The 17,270-nt window shown below is 57.5% G+C and overlaps 1 protein-coding gene across 2 annotated transcripts; it reads left to right on the top strand.

The window, feature by feature from the left end:
- The first annotated feature begins 2,065 nt into the window (after positions 1–2,065).
- Positions 2,066–6,914, top strand: FOXF1 (forkhead box F1). 2 transcript variants are annotated; one of them, XM_072945923.1, is made up of 3 exons: positions 2,066–2,392; positions 3,038–4,038; positions 5,471–6,914. In XM_072945923.1, exons 2-3 carry the CDS (start codon positions 3,072–3,074, stop codon positions 5,629–5,631), a joined length of 1,128 nt encoding a protein of 375 aa, XP_072802024.1. In that variant the 5' UTR covers positions 2,066–2,392; positions 3,038–3,071; the 3' UTR covers positions 5,632–6,914. The 2 variants fall into 2 exon arrangements, with proteins under 2 accessions (XP_072802024.1, XP_072802023.1); XM_072945922.1 differs by having other exon boundaries at positions 2,067–2,392; positions 3,033–4,038.
- The last annotated feature ends 10,356 nt before the right edge of the window (positions 6,915–17,270 follow it).

Below are 17,270 nucleotides of genomic sequence, written 5' to 3' on the forward strand. Positions count from 1 at the left end.
CAGGAAGGCCTAAGTTTTCCCACCCCAAACACACAGGAGCCCCCGAGGAGCTCACAGGGAGCCAGTGAAAAAAAGTCCGGTTCAGGAGGTCGGAAAACTGATCTGGGGGTTAGTCAAAGATGGAATCTGCAGCGCCCTCCCAAATGGAGAAGGCCTAGGAGGGAAGGGGGCTATTAGGAAAAGGGTCCCACCCCAACCCTCCTGCGCTGTAGAGCCCCTCACTTTGGGGGCATCCGGTCAGTGGGGGAGGAGCGAGAGAAAGGGAGGGGTTACTATCACTTTCTGGGAGCCTGGGGGTTTGCGCTGCACCCCTCGCTGACTTAGGAGCGGGCAACCTCCCCCGCTCGCCTCTTTTTTTAAAGGCCAGATGTGCTCCCAGCAGCTGGCGGTAGCGACCCCTTCGCGGAAACTTCCCTCCAGGCGCCGCGGGGCCTCCTACCCTGCAGCTGCCGTTTGGCGGAAAAAAAAAAAGTGATGGAGGGAGAGAATGTGAGAATGCGTGTGTGGACGTGTGCGCGGGAGGGGAGCGGCCGTGTCTGCGATTGCGCGTGCATGTGCGGCTAGTTGTGCGTGGGTGACCGCGCCGCGCAAGAGTGTGTGCACGTAACCAAAAGTGTGTCCTCAGCGGTGAGCAGGCATGAGCGTTCCTGCGAGGGCTGGGGCGCCTGAGCTGTGAGGAGCGTTCTCTGGGAAGATGCATGGAGACAATGCGCGGTGCTCAGGCTGCCTGGGGTCGATGGACGCTGGCTGGGCTGCGTGAAGTGGGAGTGGGTCTGCCAGCGAGCGTCTGCCTGCGCGACGACACCACCTCACGCGACGCGGTCACGTCCCACACTCACCCTTCCCCAGCCGGCCCCTGCCTGCATGCGAAGCCCAGCAGGGAGGGCCGGGCAGCAGCGCAGCGCAGAGAGGGTGGCTTTCCTGTCTCCGTGGGCGCGCTCCGCCGCGGCAGGCTACGCCGCCGAGACCCCAGCTCCTCTCAGGGACATGTCAGGCGCCCCGAAGGCGGCGAGCCCTTTACCGCCCAGGCCGAAGGCGTCGGAGCGAGGAGGGGCGTCAGCGGGTGACAAGGAGACGAGGGAAGCCTGCGAGGCGGGGGGCCTTGGAAAGCGCCGAGGGCCGCACTCCGAGCTCGGCACGCTCCTCTCGCCCCACCTCGCGCCGGAGCGCGGCGTCCTGGCTCCTCGAGATGCTCCCCCCTCCTCCGAAGTCTGCAGGCGAACGCACTCACCTGGGTCCCCGCGTGCGGCGTTGCGCTCGGCGCCACCGTCCCCCCGACCCCGTCCTAGGCGGCACCTCGGCGCTGGGTGGCTGGCGGGGGAAAGGCGTGCGTGAGAGCCTCCGGCTGCGGGCAGCTGGGCGCGCAACGTCCGCCCGGGCCCGCGCTCCCCGCCCGCGCAGACAGCCTTCCGGAACCTGGCCTGGCGCGCAGTGTCAGAGGCCCCCGCGGCGGCGGCAGGCCGAGCCCACAGGGGCATTAGGCCAACTCCCCCCGCGCACGCGGGATTCTCTATTATTATTATTAAAGAATCCCCCAGAACGTGTTTACGTTGAGCCGTATAAACTTCCTGCCAGGGCCTTTACCATCTGCGAGAAATCGGAACCTGCTCTTGGGAAGCGGGGACACCGGGACTGCGGAGCCAAATAGGCGGGTTTTCAGTGTTTGTTTTGAGGGGCGGGCGGGGGAGTCAACTGAGTTATGTGGGGGCTCAGATCAGAGCGTGGCCAGTGTACACATAAGTGGGAGTAGGTGCTAATTGAAGCTCCAGCGGCCTCTGGTGCGTGCAGGAGCCGGCACGCACGGGCCTGAGCGCAGTGTGCGCGTGAGTGGCAGCGCACGCGTGAGTGCATCAGTGTGTGCATGTGTGTGCACGAGTGCTCCAGAGCACAAGCGAGGGAATGAGCGGACCGCTTGCTAGAGAAGCTAGCGAGGTGCTGGTCCCCGCGAAGGGCCAGCGGTTCTCACTCGATCCCCGAACAGCCCGTGGCGCCGGAGACAAAGCGGCAGCGACCCGCCCTGCGCTTTCGTTTTCCGCCCGCGCTCGGCTCCAGCGGCTGCCTGCTTGCTCGCGCGCTGCTGGGCGAGTCCGAAAAGTCCCGGGTGCGGCACAGTCCTTCCCGGGGCGGGGAGAGTGGGTAGGCGGTCCCTTGCGGGAACACACGCCTGCCGGCCGCGGGGACCCTTAGCGGAGCCGGCTGTGCCCACGATGGCCACGACCCAGCGGCCACGGCTGCCGCCGCAGTTGCGAGCTGCTACCGAGCAGTATCCGTCGGGGAAGGCCCGGGACCCGGGATGCGTTTCCTCCGCGCCTCCCAGGCAGGGAAGGCGGAGGGGCCTGAGCGCAGCGGCGCTGAACTGCGGGCCGAGGGCGCATTAACACTTGCTCGCCAGGTTGGTGAAGGCGGGGCGGGTTCTGCAGGCGGCCGCTGAGCGGCGAGGGTGGGGCCCTTTAAGCGCCCACCAACGCGGGGGCCAGAGGGGGGCAGGGAGGGGAGGGAACTCCTGGAGGGTCTTACGCCGGCTCGGGAGGCGCTGCCGAGAGAAAAGGCAGAGAGGGCGGCCTGGGCTGGAGTCGCGGAGCCGAGCGCCGCGGGTGGCGGGGACTGAGCGCTGCTCCCCACGGGGACGCACGGCTGAAGGCCCGAGAGGTGGTGCCTCCCCCCAAAAACCAGTGGGGGGTGCTTCCTTGCGGCCTCCGCCCAGGCCGCAAAGAGGCTGCTCTCAGCCTCCGCTCGGCTCCTTCCCTTGTGGGAGGGCGAGAGGGAAAGAGGGAGGAGAGTAGGTGGGGGAGGAGGGAGTTGGAGAGAGAGGGGGGCTCTGCGCCAACCGCCCGCGGATCCAGCAGCTCCTCGGGGAGGACGAGCGGGAGGGCGGGGGAGGGCGCGCCGAGGCTCGCTCGGAGAAGTGGCCGCCGATGACGGCAGAGGTGCAGCCAGCCCCGCGCGCGCAGCCCCCTCCCCCTCGCCCTCCCCCTCCCCCTCCTCTTCCTCCTCCTCCTCCTCCTCCTCCTCCCGGCTCTTCGGCGGCGCAGAGCAGCGGCGGCAGCGGCGGCGGCGGCAGCAGCCACCCGATGTCTTCGGCGCCCGAGAAGCAGCAGCCACCGCACGGCGGCGGCGGGGGAGGCGGTGCGGCGATGGACCCCGCGTCGTCCGGCCCGTCCAAGGCCAAGAAGACGAACGCCGGCATCCGGCGCCCGGAGAAGCCGCCCTACTCGTACATCGCGCTCATCGTCATGGCCATCCAGAGCTCGCCCACCAAGCGCCTGACGCTCAGCGAGATCTACCAGTTCCTGCAGAGCCGCTTCCCCTTCTTCCGCGGCTCCTACCAGGGCTGGAAGAACTCCGTGCGCCACAACCTCTCGCTCAACGAGTGCTTCATCAAGCTGCCCAAGGGCCTCGGGCGGCCAGGCAAGGGCCACTACTGGACCATCGACCCAGCCAGCGAGTTCATGTTCGAGGAGGGCTCGTTTCGGCGCCGGCCGCGGGGCTTCCGAAGGAAATGCCAGGCGCTCAAGCCCATGTACAGCATGATGAACGGGCTTGGCTTCAACCACCTCCCGGACACCTACGGTTTCCAGAGCTCAGCCGGCGGCCTCTCCTGCCCGCCCAACAGCCTGGCGCTGGAGGGGGGTCTGGGCATGATGAACGGCCACTTGCCGGGCAACGTGGACGGCATGGCTTTGCCTAGCCACTCGGTGCCCCATCTGCCCGCCAACGGCGGCCACTCGTACATGGGCAGCTGCGGCGGTGCGGCGGCCGGTGAGTACCCACACCACGACAGCTCGGTGCCCGCCTCCCCACTGCTGCCTGCTGCCGCCGGTGGGGTCATGGAGCCCCATGCCGTCTACTCGGGCTCTGCGGCCGCCTGGCCGCCCTCCGCCTCCGCGGCGCTCAACAGCGGCGCCTCCTACATCAAGCAGCAGCCCCTGTCCCCCTGCAACCCTGCGGCCAACCCTCTGTCCGGCAGCCTCTCCACGCATTCCCTGGACCAGCCGTACCTGCACCAGAACAGTCACAACGCCCCAGCTGAGCTGCAAGGTGAGTGGGGAGGCCGGGCTGTCCGAGCCCTGGGAGACGGACATCTATGAGTGTGCTGCGGAGGCGGTCCCCAAACCGCTTCACGCCCTGGGCCAGAGCCTGTGGCCCGTCCTGCGGGGTACTAACCCCAGTGCTGCAGGGAAGCATCAGCTCCCCAGGTGTCTCTCGGTCCTATCTCCCTCCATTTGAGGGATGAGTGCAGCTTGGAATCCCCCAGTGTGGGCTGAGAGATCGTTTTCTCTTTTAACTTCCAGCTGCTGGCTGCCTAGCCTGGCCAGGTAGGCCCTATCCTCACTAAAAACATTTAGACCCCAATATTCTAAGTTTCCTCGGGTCCCTTAGCCCCCTAGCACCTCAGCAAGTTCCCAGGATGGAGCCAGGGCCAGCCGCGGCCAGTTGGCTCACCCTCTTCAATCGCCCCCAGAAAGCTGTGGGAGAGCGGCCTCTGCTCTAAGCTGGGCAGGACAGAAGAGTTAGGCCCGAAGCCGGCTGGGCCTGGCGCGCAAAGGCTCAGCACCCGGCCTTTCAGGAACCAGGCCTGAGTGTGTGAAAGCTGAGCTGGGGGTATTTTGTGGTGACAGAGGCAGATGGGGGCCCAGATCGAGGGTCAGAGTTGCAGGCCCCACGGACTCTACTTGTTAGGAACCAGGCTTTCAAGGCCCCAGGTACTGCCACCCCGACCCCTCCAAGAAAGAAGATGCACAACCTTCCCCTTGGAGCCCTTTATCGTGGCCCCCAACAGCAGCCTTCTGGACCCGGTTCTGTAACGAGCTCGGCACGAACCAAGCAAAGGCCTGTCAGGGGTCAGCTGTCAGCTGCCTTCGGGACACAGGAGCCGGGCCTAGGGGCCAGAGGGCCGCCTCTCCACAGGGGTCGCCTAGCTTGGCCGGCTTCAAACTCCTGGGTGCCAGCTGCCCTGGGGCTTGGTTCTCCAAGGGGCCTTTCCTCTGGAGAAGCCACCCTTGGCCCCTGTGCTGGCCCCAGCCGGCCCGGCTCACTGCACCGGGACCTCGGCAGCATTTGGGGTTAGCCTTTGGGGTGGCACAGGCTTCAGGCTGCCCTGGGAGTGGAGGCCTCCGGGCCCTCCCTGCTGGCCCACCTCGGCCCCTTTCACCACTTCCCCTTCGGCCTCCGGAAGCTCCTGTCCCGGCTCTCGGTGTCCAAGGCAGGAGAGGCCCTGGCAGCCAGCGGGCACTCGGGGGACCGGGACTGTTGCCGGTGTTCTGGGATCTTCCTCTGGGGCGCTGGGCCCTATGGAGCCCGGGAGCCCAGGGACTTGCGGAGGCGTCGCACAGGGGAGGCCTCGGGCCCTGCGGCCGAGCCAGGCGGGCCTGCCCTGTACACCCGTGGGCAGCACTGCTTCTCCACCAGGACCTGTGACCTCGGGAGGCTCATACTTTAACGCCCTCCTTCCTGTCACCTTGCCCCACAGGCATCCCGCGGTATCACTCGCAGTCGCCCAGCATGTGTGACCGAAAGGAGTTCGTCTTCTCTTTCAACACCATGGCGTCCTCGTCCATGCACTCGGCCGGTGGCGGCTCCTACTATCACCAGCAGGTCACCTACCAAGACATCAAGCCCTGTGTGATGTGAGGCCACAGACCCCGGGGGCCCTCCGGGCACAGGCTGGCTGGCGCAGGGACCTCGGAACCCGTTGCCAGGAACTGCTTTATTCTCGAGGTATAACCGTCGGCAGAAGAAAAGGGTTTGACCTCTCCCCAACCGGATTATTCAGAAAGGAATCCCCAAGGCAAAAACCGAGCAGTGGCCAGCACCTCCCCCCTACTCCCTCAACAGTTTTTAAAAATGGCAGTGGTGGGGCTTGATCTGACTGCAGCTGTTGGTAAATAAATATCTATTTTTGATCTGTTGAAAGCGGCTGAGAAGGTGCTGTGCTGGGGAAAAACCCTCCACATCTAAAGAATTCTGCTGCGGTCTCCCCCTCTTCCCCTCCAGCGGCAAACGTCGGGGAAGGCTTTAGGAGAAAGGCAAACGTGTGAGGCCATCAGTACCAAATACTTGTATTTTGGGGTTGAGTATTTATCTTCTTATTTTTAACTTTTTTTTTGGAAAGAATGTCTTGGAATTCGCGTCGCCTTTTAGAGCCGTCTTTTGCAGGGAAGAGGGGAGCAAGAAATCACCTTCTCCCTCCCCACCTCAGAAGTCCTCCGACCAACCACAGGTGGACCCTTGTGCGAATAACTTGCATTTCTGAAGCCACTGCTCCTCTTAGGAGAGAAACCAGAAGGCGCCCAGAAGCAGCGGCTCTCTGGCCTCTGCCGTCCCCGTCCGCCTTCCTCTTCTTCCTTTCCTTCAGCTTTTTGGTTTGGTGTCGAACTTTATCTTGACTTTTTGGGTGAGTGTTCTTCTCCCGAGACCCAGCTGTCTCCCAGTCTCTACTGTAAACCTTCTGGTGGGGGAGCGGGCGAGCAGGCGCCGCGGGGACGGGGAGGCCCGCTGAGCATGCCTATTCAGGATTGCGGTGACGCAGAAAGGTTAAGGCACTTTTAAAAAGAAAACCGATAGCAAGGCTCATCCTGTTATTTATTCTACTTTCTTTCCCTAATAATCGAAAACACCGCATAGGCTCCTCCGTTTATCAGTATTAATGGTGTAACTTTGTTGGCAATATTTGCCGCGTAGAATTTTTTTTAGATATCCATTGTAAATTTGAAGCTAAGTCCGATCTGTGTAAAAACAAATTTCCATATGTTTTATATAAATATATATATATATAAAATGAAGGACTCCCCCCCTTTTTTTTAGTATTTTGGCTGCTGGGGTGCAGCGTTTGTGACACGTATTTTAAATTTCCTTCTGCACTGTATAAAAATGACAATTTGAGGATGTTTTTGCCTTTTGTGTATTTTTTCCTAGAAAAAGAACAAAAATAAAAATGTGTAACATTTGTACATGGCCTTTAATATTGTATCAATTAGAAATAAAATCGCACGAGTATTTTATTGGGATTGCAGAGTGTCTTCCAACCCCAAAATACAGAGACCAGTCTGGGATTTCTAGACTTTTTTTTGCATTTAAAGTATGGATGATTCTTCATATTTTCTCTCTATTTTTTATTTGTTGGCTAATCCTTCTCTTTTCACTCCTCATTTCGCATTGAACTGAAATCTGGACAAGAGTAACTATTTTTCTTGGCTTCTGTTTTTTAAGAAGAGCCCTCTGCCCCTCTAAATGTCATTTCTTGTTTTAAAGAAATAATCAAACATTTAAAGAAAAGCCGCAGTCCTCCTTCCGCCAGAAAAAAACATGTATATAGACACATATATAAAAAATATTTTAAACTTTTTTTTGGCCACTCCAAGACCAGTGACGATTTTACTTCTGAGTTTCAGACTTTACTGTTCCCATATTCCAGCTGTTATAAATCATGGAACATCCTTTAAGGTTTTTTTGTTTCGGGTTTTTTTTTTTTGGTGCCCTACACTTGGTTTTCCCCAAAAGAGAAGTGAGTAAAATCTGAGCAAGAGAAGGGCCCTTGCCGGGAGAGCAAGGTGACAGGCACGTCTCCCGTCTGCTTACGTTTCCCCCTAAATCATCAGGGGGAAAATCCATTTTAAAAAGCCTGTCTCCCCTCCTGACCCCTCTTTCTATCCCAATTCCCAGCTACCTAGGAAAACAAACACAATAAAGTCACATTGTCAGCGCAGCCGTTCAAGACCCACCACAGTTTCTCCTCATCGTGGGGTCGTGAGCCTCTGAACCTGGTTCTTCTCAAATTTGACATTTTGGACATGAGGGTAATTTCTCCGGTGCTCTGTTACATCAAAATTATCAATAAACTCGCCTGGGCAATTAATGCCCCCAACTAACAGCTGTCCGTAAAAACCAAGATAAAGGGGACAGGAAAAAGCCAGCGACTCTCTCCCTGGGGTCTTGGGCAGTCGAAGCCGTGGGCCGGGTGCTGGGAGCAGCTTCTCAAGGGCAGAGAAGGCACTGTCCTCCGGGTGGAGGCCTCCTCTCCGCGTCCCCCGTCTCCCACCGGTGCTCAGGAGAACAGGGCCATCGAAAAGCCTCAGGTCTCCAGCGAGGGCCCTTTGCACTGACACCCCAGACAACCTCCGCAGGCAGGAGCGGGACTCCCTCCTCCCTCCCTCGGAGCCTGCGCCCCAATTAGGACGAGGCTCCGGGAAGTGGGGCTGATTAGGAGAAACCCAATGCCAGTCCAGCCGGCGCGCTCCCTGGTCTCCTGTGCACCATCTCCAGCCCCCGAGCCCATTTGCTTGGCCCCTTCTTGAGCCAGAGGCCGCCTCGAGCCCTGGTAGTGCGCTGCGGCGTTGGCGCCACTGGACCAGCGTCTGGGGCGGCGGTGAACCCCGGCTTCCTGTTCATCTCCCGGGCGGTGCCTTCATTCCAGCAGGGTCTCCCAGCGTGCCGCGTCCTGGCCAGGCTGGGTGGGAGGCACCCAGAGGGGCCTGCGCAGGAAAACCGGCCCCGGGGAGCCCAGAGATGGGCCTGGCCTGTCTCGGGGCCTGACCCGGGGCCAGGGCATGAAAGAAAAGTCCAGCCTTCTCCGCCAGGAGAGCCTGGCTCCAGGCAAGGCCGGGAGGGCCAGATTCTACAGGCATAATGGCCTCCGCACCCGCGCCCGAGATTCCACGCTGCCGATGCGGGAGACCATGCTTCCTTGGGTCGAGCCTTCCCTGAGGCCCATTTCGCCCGGCTCGCTCAGGGAACACAGACGAGGGTGCCAGCACAAAAGCATGCCCAGCTCGTGCACATTACCAGCTTAAAATGCAAAGCTGCTTCTGAGTCTGGTGCAAAATCACCTGCCCTGTGCGCGTAGAAGTGTATTGGTCTAGCTTAGGGGCTTTCTCTATAGAATTCATTCAGAAGTTCTGCGTACACATTTAGCGGGTTTGGGTCTGTCCTGGAACAGTGCAGTCAAGGTACCCTTGGGGTATGAACAGCCCCCCAAAATAATACGCCCGGAGGCAGGAAGCGGCCAGGACGCACGTGCTGCGGCTTCTGTCTGTGGGTTAGGTATCCCACGCGTGGGAGCCGCGGTTCTCGGCGTGGGGCTGATGCCCAGGACACAGCTGAGCCTCAGCTGCTGGCTGCTGCGGCTCCGGGCGACGGCAGGAGCCGCAGCAGCGCCTCGTGCAGCAGCCCAGCTCCCCAGCCACTGGCAGACAGCGCTCAGGGTGCGCACTTCTGATGGGAAGGTGCCTGGCCCTCGAGGCCTGCCATGCCCCACTGTTTTCTTTTTCCTTTGGGGCTGGAGGGCTAGGGACCGGGCAGCGGAGGGGCACTGAGGGCCCGGCTCCCCGCCTGCAGCTCTCCGGGAGGTAGTGGAAAGAGGGCGCTCAAGTTCCCACTCTGCCACCGCTTGACCTGGGCAAGCCACATCACCTCTGAGCCTCGATTTTCCTCATCTCTGGTAACAGTGTTCTGTTGGCCTTTGGAAGGTAGTGGTCAGTGAGATGGTGCTCGTTGGGAGCAAGAGTACAGCCTGGCGCTGTGGAACCCAGACAGGAATGAGCCCTGAGGTCTTGGCATTTCTCATCTGCCTCCCCTGCAGTCTGGAGGCGGGTGCTATACGAGGTGCAAGAACCGTGTTTCACAAGGCCTCCTGCTCAGAGGCTGGGGAACCGCTGGACTCCCCATCTTCCAATATGACGCACCTGGACTTTTGCTCCCTTCTCAGGGAGAAGGGAGAACTTCTGTTTGACTCAAGAGATGGAATTCTGACGGAGAGGGTGATGTTGAGTCTGAGGTTCTGCCTCGGATCTGCCCCAAGATCCCCTCCAGGTCAGAAAGCCCTGAACTCAAGGGCTTCCCTTCTGACGGCAGGTCTCAGGCTGAGGCCCAGGAACTGCCCCCATCAGACATACTCAACTCAGTACTCCACTCAAGCTGCAGACGCGGGGTTGGTGGTGGGGGAGGCAGGGGCTGAGAGTCACTGATTAGACTGTCCTGAGGTGGGACCCCGGAGTCCACAGTCTCACAGGTTTCCAGGTGGTCCCGGTGGGTGCTAAGCTTAGTCTCTCCTCCAACGTTCTCTGGGCTCCTGAGAAAATGCTGGTGAAGGCGTCTCATGTGGCCTCTGCTGCCCCCTCCCGCCCAGCGGCCCGGCGGCTTGAGAATCCAGGCAGCAGCTGACTGTGGAACTTGGGGTCCAGGCAGGCAGATGCAGGGCTAGAGCTCAGGAGGCAGCGAGTGCCGGCCCCACGGCCACCCTCTCTACACACCACTTCCATTCACCTTCTCAGCAGCCCTCTTAGGCAGGTCATATGACTTACTGCTCCCACTTTCCAGATGCACAAACGAGCTCAGAGAATTTAGGAGACTTTATCAAGACACGGCTGGTGAGGGATAGAATGTGCACACAGACCCAGGACTTTCTGGCCCCAAAGCCCATGTCCCTGACCATCATGTCTCATGGCTCCTGGACACCCATTTTCCTCCAGCCACGAGGCCTAATGAGAAAAGAGGGACGCTGAAGTGTGGTCCATGACCCAGGCTCTGCCACTTCTGGCTTCGGCTGGGGAGACAGCAACAGGCAGGGGCCACACAGGGGATGGGGATCTTTCAGACCCCTGCCTCCATTGGGATGGGGAGGGGAAGGCTCTCCCTGGGCCCTGGCTCAGACCCCTGACGCCAGGTTTGCCTTCTCTCTGGGACAAGGGACTTTGTTTTTATGGGTTCCCACCATGGCCCCCCCGTGAGGGCTCCCTTCACTTCCTTGGGCCCCTTGGTCAAAGAGAGGCAGAAGCCCAAGGCCAGAGGGGCCAGCTGGGGCAGCACTGCAGCTGCGCCTCCCGCTCTGCTTCTGGAATCTTCTGAGCATCAACAGCTCAGAGTTCTGGGAGGCCCTTGTTGAGCATCTCCCACCGGCAAGCCAAGTCCACTCACGACAGGACACTGACTAACTGTGGGGCCAAGACAAATCACGGGCCTTTAACAACCACATTGATTTACGTGCTGTGGGGATGGGCAGGGAAAGAGGGGTGAGGGACGTTCGCAAGTATAAAGTGTTGTTGGCACAAAACACTGGATGGAGGAGGAGCCGCCAGGGCTCACCCAGTCAGGCACACTGAGCACCCACGGCCACTGGACCACAGGATTCAGAGGCTGCCACAGGCCAGTGCACTGTTTACAGCAGCAGGATACTTGGGGTCAGTCACGTCAACACTCTGAAGAGGCGACCTCACCAAGGCCGGGGCAACCCCAGCCCCGAGCAAAAGCAGAAAGCCGGTGCTGTTCAAGACCCCAGTGTGAGCGCGGTCACCAAGGTCCCCTCCAAGTCTCACAGAGTTGTAGGCTGTCTGCCTGGGGACGCAGTGGACAGAGTGCTGAGGCCAGGCGTGGGCTGTGCCCTGCAGCTTATTTTCCGTTGGGCACTGTCAGGAGGACGGGACGGCAGCTCTAGGGGAAACGCTGCAGCTGGACAGTGGTCTGCGGAGCAGGGGTGGTGATAAGCCTCCCCAGCCATCTTATGAAAACCACAGCATCACATCAGGGAGGAGGCATGGACCCTGAGTCCTGCTGCATCTGGGGTTTACAGACATGGGGCACGTCAGGTGCTCAGATAACCCCTGGAAAAGGAAGAAGCATTTCTGTGCTTGGAAATCTCCCCCAAAGCAAGCCATAGGTCAGCACACCGTGTTTCCGGGTCCCGCTCTGACACCTTCGCATTGTCACAGCCTGGGTGAAGTGGGGAGGGCTGGGCCACCTCTGTCCAAACGGTGAGAAGCCTGGCGGGTCCTTCCCTGGGGAGGGAGCTCAGGGTCAAGGGACCCTCCTTGGGAGAGGAGAGGCAGTCCAGCATCAGACCCGCCCCGGGTTCGCCCCTGGCTGTTTCTCCATGGGGCGGCAGCGCCACCTGCCGTTCACTTCGAGGTTTGTCTTGGCCGCCAGCAGGGCCCCACAAAGAAAGCTATTTCTCCTGAACCGGGACGGAAGCTGTGCAGAAATGAACTCGATTTTGATGTTTTAGGCCCTTTGACCTTTGTTAGGGGGTAGGCAGCTAGCTTTTTTTGGGAGAGGGCCAAACTAAATGAATTTAATCTTTTCCTAATTACACAAACGAATGGGCTTATTTAAAATAAAATAAATGAGCCATAGAAAAGTGAAGGAAGAAAGCAAACATCGCTTCAATACGCCACCCGGCCCCAAGACAACATGTGGTCCCCAGGAGACACCTCCCTGCACACACACAGACCCTGCCATCCCTGAAGAAGCAGGTCATGAACATAGTGGTTGAGACTTTGGGAGCCAGAGGGCCTGAGTTTGAGTCCTGACTCCGCCCCTTCCTGTGAGCTCTGGCCAGTGCCTGTCCTTTCCACGCCTCCTCTTCCCCGTCTGTAACATGGGGATGATGGCAGGAGCACCTCTCTCAGCATTAAGTAAATTAGAAAAACAAAAACAAACAAAAAACCTCTGAAGGGCTTACAGGTGAAGAAACCAAGAGAGGGCAAGCACTCTGCCTGAGGATGCACAGCTAGGACAGACAGAGCTGGATGCACTGCAAACCCTGGTGGGCGTGGCTTCAAAACCACATCCTCAGCCACTCAGTCGATGGTCTCTCTGGTGTCCCACGGGCCACCGTGGCTCCCAGCTACTCCTGAGGCCTGTTGGTGGTTGAGATGATGGACCCCTGCATCCCCAGAGGACGGGCTTCTCCTGTGATGGGGTGGGGGGCCGAGGCCCTGGGGCTGAAAACCAGCTCTGCAGTGTGACCTGACCAAGTCATATAACCTCTCTGAGCCACATCTTTCTCACCTGGAAAATGGGGACATAACAGAATCTGTTTTGTGGGTTCTTCTAAGAGTTAAGTGAGTTAATCCGACTCTAAGGCAGAGAAGGGTGTTTAGTTTGCTCACAACTCAGCAGTTTAGGGTCTGAGTTTATTGCTTCCAAACTATCCAACGTGCAAAATGTCCACATTACACGGTCCCATGTCAGCTCCTATTATACCCTTCATGATTTATGGACATCGAAAATAAAGGATTCCATTCACAAGAAGAAATCCTACCCCACCCACTAAGAGGAACGGGAGCATGGGCTCCACTATGCAGAAGCCTCTGCTTGTCTGCAAGATTGCCGAGGCTGTCTCTGCTGAAAACCTAGGATGATGACAAGGACTGGCAAAATGATGGGACTTGCAGGGGAGGACACGGCATGGGATGGGGACAAGCCGGGCTCCGCCATGTGCCAGGGAACAACGCATCACAATTCAGTGCCTCAGTCTCTTCATCCACACATGCAGTAAAATACAGGGCTATTTCCAGCAAAAGAGGCAAAGCTGGCCCGATGACCATCACATGTTGGGCTTCCAACAAGGGGAGCTACTTAGTGATGTGCAGACCAGGGCTGAAGGCAGCAGGACAGACGTGACACAGAGTGGGAACACTGCCTAGAGACTCTCCTGCAGGCTTCTGAACTGAGCAGACCTGGCCCCAAGTGTGTCTCTGCCACCAGCATGTGCACCCTGGGGGAAACCGCCACCCCCGACCCCGCATTCCTCTTCTAGAAAGCGCCCCTGGTTTTGTCTGCAAGGTGCAGGTGACCCACAGTGACACAAGACAGATACGTGGGTAACTCTGGCTTAGTCTACCATCAGCTGCAACCTGAGTCTCGGCTTCACTAGGGAAGCTGGGGGGAATATGGACAAGTCTCCTGGTTATCAGTCTGTGAAGAGGGACGTCCTTCTGAAGTGACTGTGAGGGTGAAGTGACATTATGCACTTGCATATCTATGAATATAATTTGTATTCTGAAGTTGTACCTTCAGTACTATATATGTATTTATAAATACATCATACCATTTATACACGAATATCATTATCTATAATGTCAATGAAATTATGCAACTGATTATTAATGAAGACTAAATCACGCTCCAAATTTAAAGCAGCAAAATTCATTCATCTCACTCCTGACTGCAGTCTGGGCAGGGCTCAGTGGAGACGGCCCGTCTCTGTTCCAGGAGGCACTGGCTGAGACGGCTCATCTGGGGCTGGGGGACCCACTTCAATGGTGCACCCGCAAGGCTGGCGAGGTGGTGGTGCTGGCTCCTCGCGGCTGGGCCTCTGCCTGGGAAGCTCGGGCTTCTTCACAGCGCGGTGGCCGGGCTCTAAGGGATCTGAGCAGATGAGGTGGAAGCTGCCAGTTTCTTAGCCTCTTCATGCAAGCTGGCAGTGTTCACCCAGCTGTCCCAGATCCCAGATTCAAGGAGACCTACAGAGACGCCTTCTCTTAATGGGGCATTGAAGAACTTTGGGGAAACATTTTACAATTTCCACAGCATTTAATAAAACAGGTCAACAAATTTGAGCCATTATTATCAGGAGGAAAGACAGAAGGTATCAGCAGAATATGGAAGCCAACCAAGCTGAGGCTGTCACCCCGCCCTCAGTGCAGGAGAAGAGTGGGGTCAGGTAGGCGGTGCCCATTAGAGAACGCTGTGGCAGGTGACACCAACCTCTTCCTCCTGCTTTTACACATGGGGTTCTGTGTAAGATTTATTTTGAAGACTTCCCCGGGACAGCTCCCCACCCCCCAAAAAAACCATTCTGAAAATGACTGGAGGCCTTGGTACCCGTTGTATTCGGAACACTGGCTGAGTTAGATCCAGATACCCGAGAAGTGAGTTCAGCAATCACCACTGGGTTTTCCCGCTGGGAGCAGGGTGTACGAGAATCAGAACTGAAATTCTGAAAGAGTCACCTGCAAGCCAAGTGCTTCCCAGGGGCCTTGGCGGGAGGGAGAGGATATGTGTGGTAGTGCTCCCCAGGAAGAGAAGAGGTGAAGGGAGAGAGCCTCAGTTCTGCTCCTCCGGCAGCAAGGTGGATGCTTCATCTCACGTCTAATAAGATCATCCAGTCCTGGTTCCTTACAATTCAGTGTGAAGGTTTCTCAGGCTCAGCCAGCAAGAGTGCTGGCGTTGATTACCGATGTCTGCTGTGGGTGTGGGTGTGGATGGAGAGCTCCGTTTGCCAGCCCTGGACCTGGTTACTGTTTTTTTTAAATGTGTCTGCCGTTTTATCGTCTCTCCAATACATTTCTTCACCAAATGTAAGCTCTTTTGTGGTTTTAGCTGCACTGGCTCCCTTCCTGAGTTTTGTCCTCAGCCTTTTCTAGCTGCAGTCCTCCGTCGTCACGTTTCTGTCTCCTTACGTGAGGTCTGGGGGGAGGTATGTGTGTGTCACTGGATGGGAACGAGGGAGGCCAAGTGATGGCTGAAGGACGGTGGGAGGGCAGACCTACAGAACTTACAGGCAGGACCCTCCCCAATGGGTCCGGAGGGTAGGCTGCCTGCTCCACATCCCCCACCCCGGCGGCTTAGGGGCTGGGTTGGGGAGGATGGGGTGTGAAAAGAGTGAACAGTGCTATTCTCTCTAGTCTGCTGCAGTCCCTTGGTATCTGCAGGGGATTGGTTCCCAGGGGTCAAAATTCCCAGCTGGCTGAACACATGGTGGATATGGAACCCGTGTGTACAGAGGGCAACTGAAATGCAGGGAAGCCAGCTGGGCTCTTGGGGCAGAGGCCACGGTCCAAGCACCCACTTTACCTCTGCCCGGATCTGGAGCCCTGAATAAGCTTGTTAAACCTTCTGAGAGCAACTGTTTCCGTTTTTAATGGTCATCCATTCACTGGTGCAGGTGATGCATTCTTACCGAAAGGCTGACCTCTCCCCAACTGGAACGTGCAGCCCTAGCCTCAGGGAGTCTCCAGCCCAGTGGGGCCTGGGTGTGAGAATGGGGCAGGGAGGAGGGCAGAAGTGGAAAGAGATTTGAAGCTAATGGAGATAATTCTCTATCAGGCTCAGCTCTTCCAGAACGGGCTGTGGGACTGGATGGGGGGAATCACTTCCTCTTGGGCAGCCTCAGTCTTCTCATTCGCAAACATGGGGAGCGCACTGTCTGCTACTTCAGAGTTCAGACAGTGTGTGATGGGGTCTGGCCCACAGGGAACATGGGACACTTGTACTTGTCTGCGTTAGAACTAGGGTGACACGCTTGCTGCCTGCATCACGGGAGCACTAAGCACTCCCCCGAGCATCCCAGAGGCTGACTGGAGAGGCAGGAGACAAGTGCTGTAATACACATTTATCCTAATGTTCCAAAAACGATTTAAGTAATACTGAATGAAATCGTCAATGCATGGTGTCAAATATTAGAAAAGAACACACAGAAATTAAGACACTTGGAACACACTAGCTTACGCTGCTGCTCAGAGACGCATCCCACAGCAGCTGTCCCGGGGGGGCTCATCAGGATTCCGGACCGACCAATCGAAACCTGACGCTCGCCGGGGGGATGAGGGAGTAAATTCCTCCTTCAATTCAGGGCCCTGCCCATCCTTCCTACCCCAATGTCATCAAACATTCTCTTCTCTCCAAATTCCTTTACATTTAAGTTTAGATATTTAATTAGCCTGGAATTTATTTTTATGAGTGGTATGATTTAGAAATTCACGCTGCTTTATTCACCTTCAAAGCAACAAATCCACAGGGGGCACTATCACTCTGCCCACTCACGGATGAGCACACGCTGTTCAGAGATGAGGTAGATGCTGGACCACACCGCAGGAGGAGGGCAGCACTGATGCTCTCAGCTGCACATGTGGGGTTTGTAGCTTATGCTGTTAATCTTAGCTGTGTTTTACAATTGCACAGAAGAAAGACTTAAAGTAAATAAGGGGCAGTGTCAAGGCTGCTTAAGAGGTGGGGTGAGGGGGTGATGCCCTTCATACGTCTCACTTTCCAGAACTTCCAAGATGGGTAAGTTTACTTTTATAAATAGAAAAAGACTAAGTGATGGCAAGCAGTGAGCTTCCTAAGAAACAGAATGTTAGAACAGGTCAGGCCCTAGAAGCCAACACGCTCGACACTCTCATTCTAAAGATGAGGCCGCTAAAGCCCGAGAGGCCCCATGTCTTGCCCACAGCGCAGGACCCGTGAGCCGACGGGGCGACCCCCGGGTCCAGCATGCGCGGCACAGAGCTGAGGGTGGGATTCTGGAGACTGCGCTGCTGCAGACTTGGCAGGAGTCTCCTTGCATCTGTGGGCAAGGCCACACTACCATTTAGGAAAACACAGGATGGGACCCATGAATCGTGAGAGCTCTGCTTAAAAGGGGTTCATATAGTCTAAGTGTTTTGTCAAGTGCTCATTTTCCATTATTTTCTCTTATTATGTGAATTATACAATTGTGATGCTGACAAGTACTCAAGAGGCTTGGGAACCAGAAGCTGGGTCTCTGAGAGCTC

Source organism: Vicugna pacos, chromosome 21 (assembly GCF_048564905.1).
Source record: "Vicugna pacos chromosome 21, VicPac4, whole genome shotgun sequence".
Taxonomy (NCBI): domain Eukaryota; kingdom Metazoa; phylum Chordata; class Mammalia; order Artiodactyla; family Camelidae; genus Vicugna; species Vicugna pacos.

Excerpts from the sequence above, each read along its gene's own strand:
- FOXF1 (XM_072945922.1), top strand. The coding sequence starts at position 2,294 with ATGCGTTTCCTCCGCGCCTCCCAGGCAGGGAAGGCGGAGGGGCCTGAG. Across the intron at positions 2,393-3,032 it reads CATTAACACTTGCTCGCCAG|AGCAGCGGCGGCAGCGGCGG; the intron begins GTTGGTGAAGGC and ends TCGGCGGCGCAG. Across the intron at positions 4,039-5,470 it reads CGCCCCAGCTGAGCTGCAAG|GCATCCCGCGGTATCACTCG; the intron begins GTGAGTGGGGAG and ends CTTGCCCCACAG.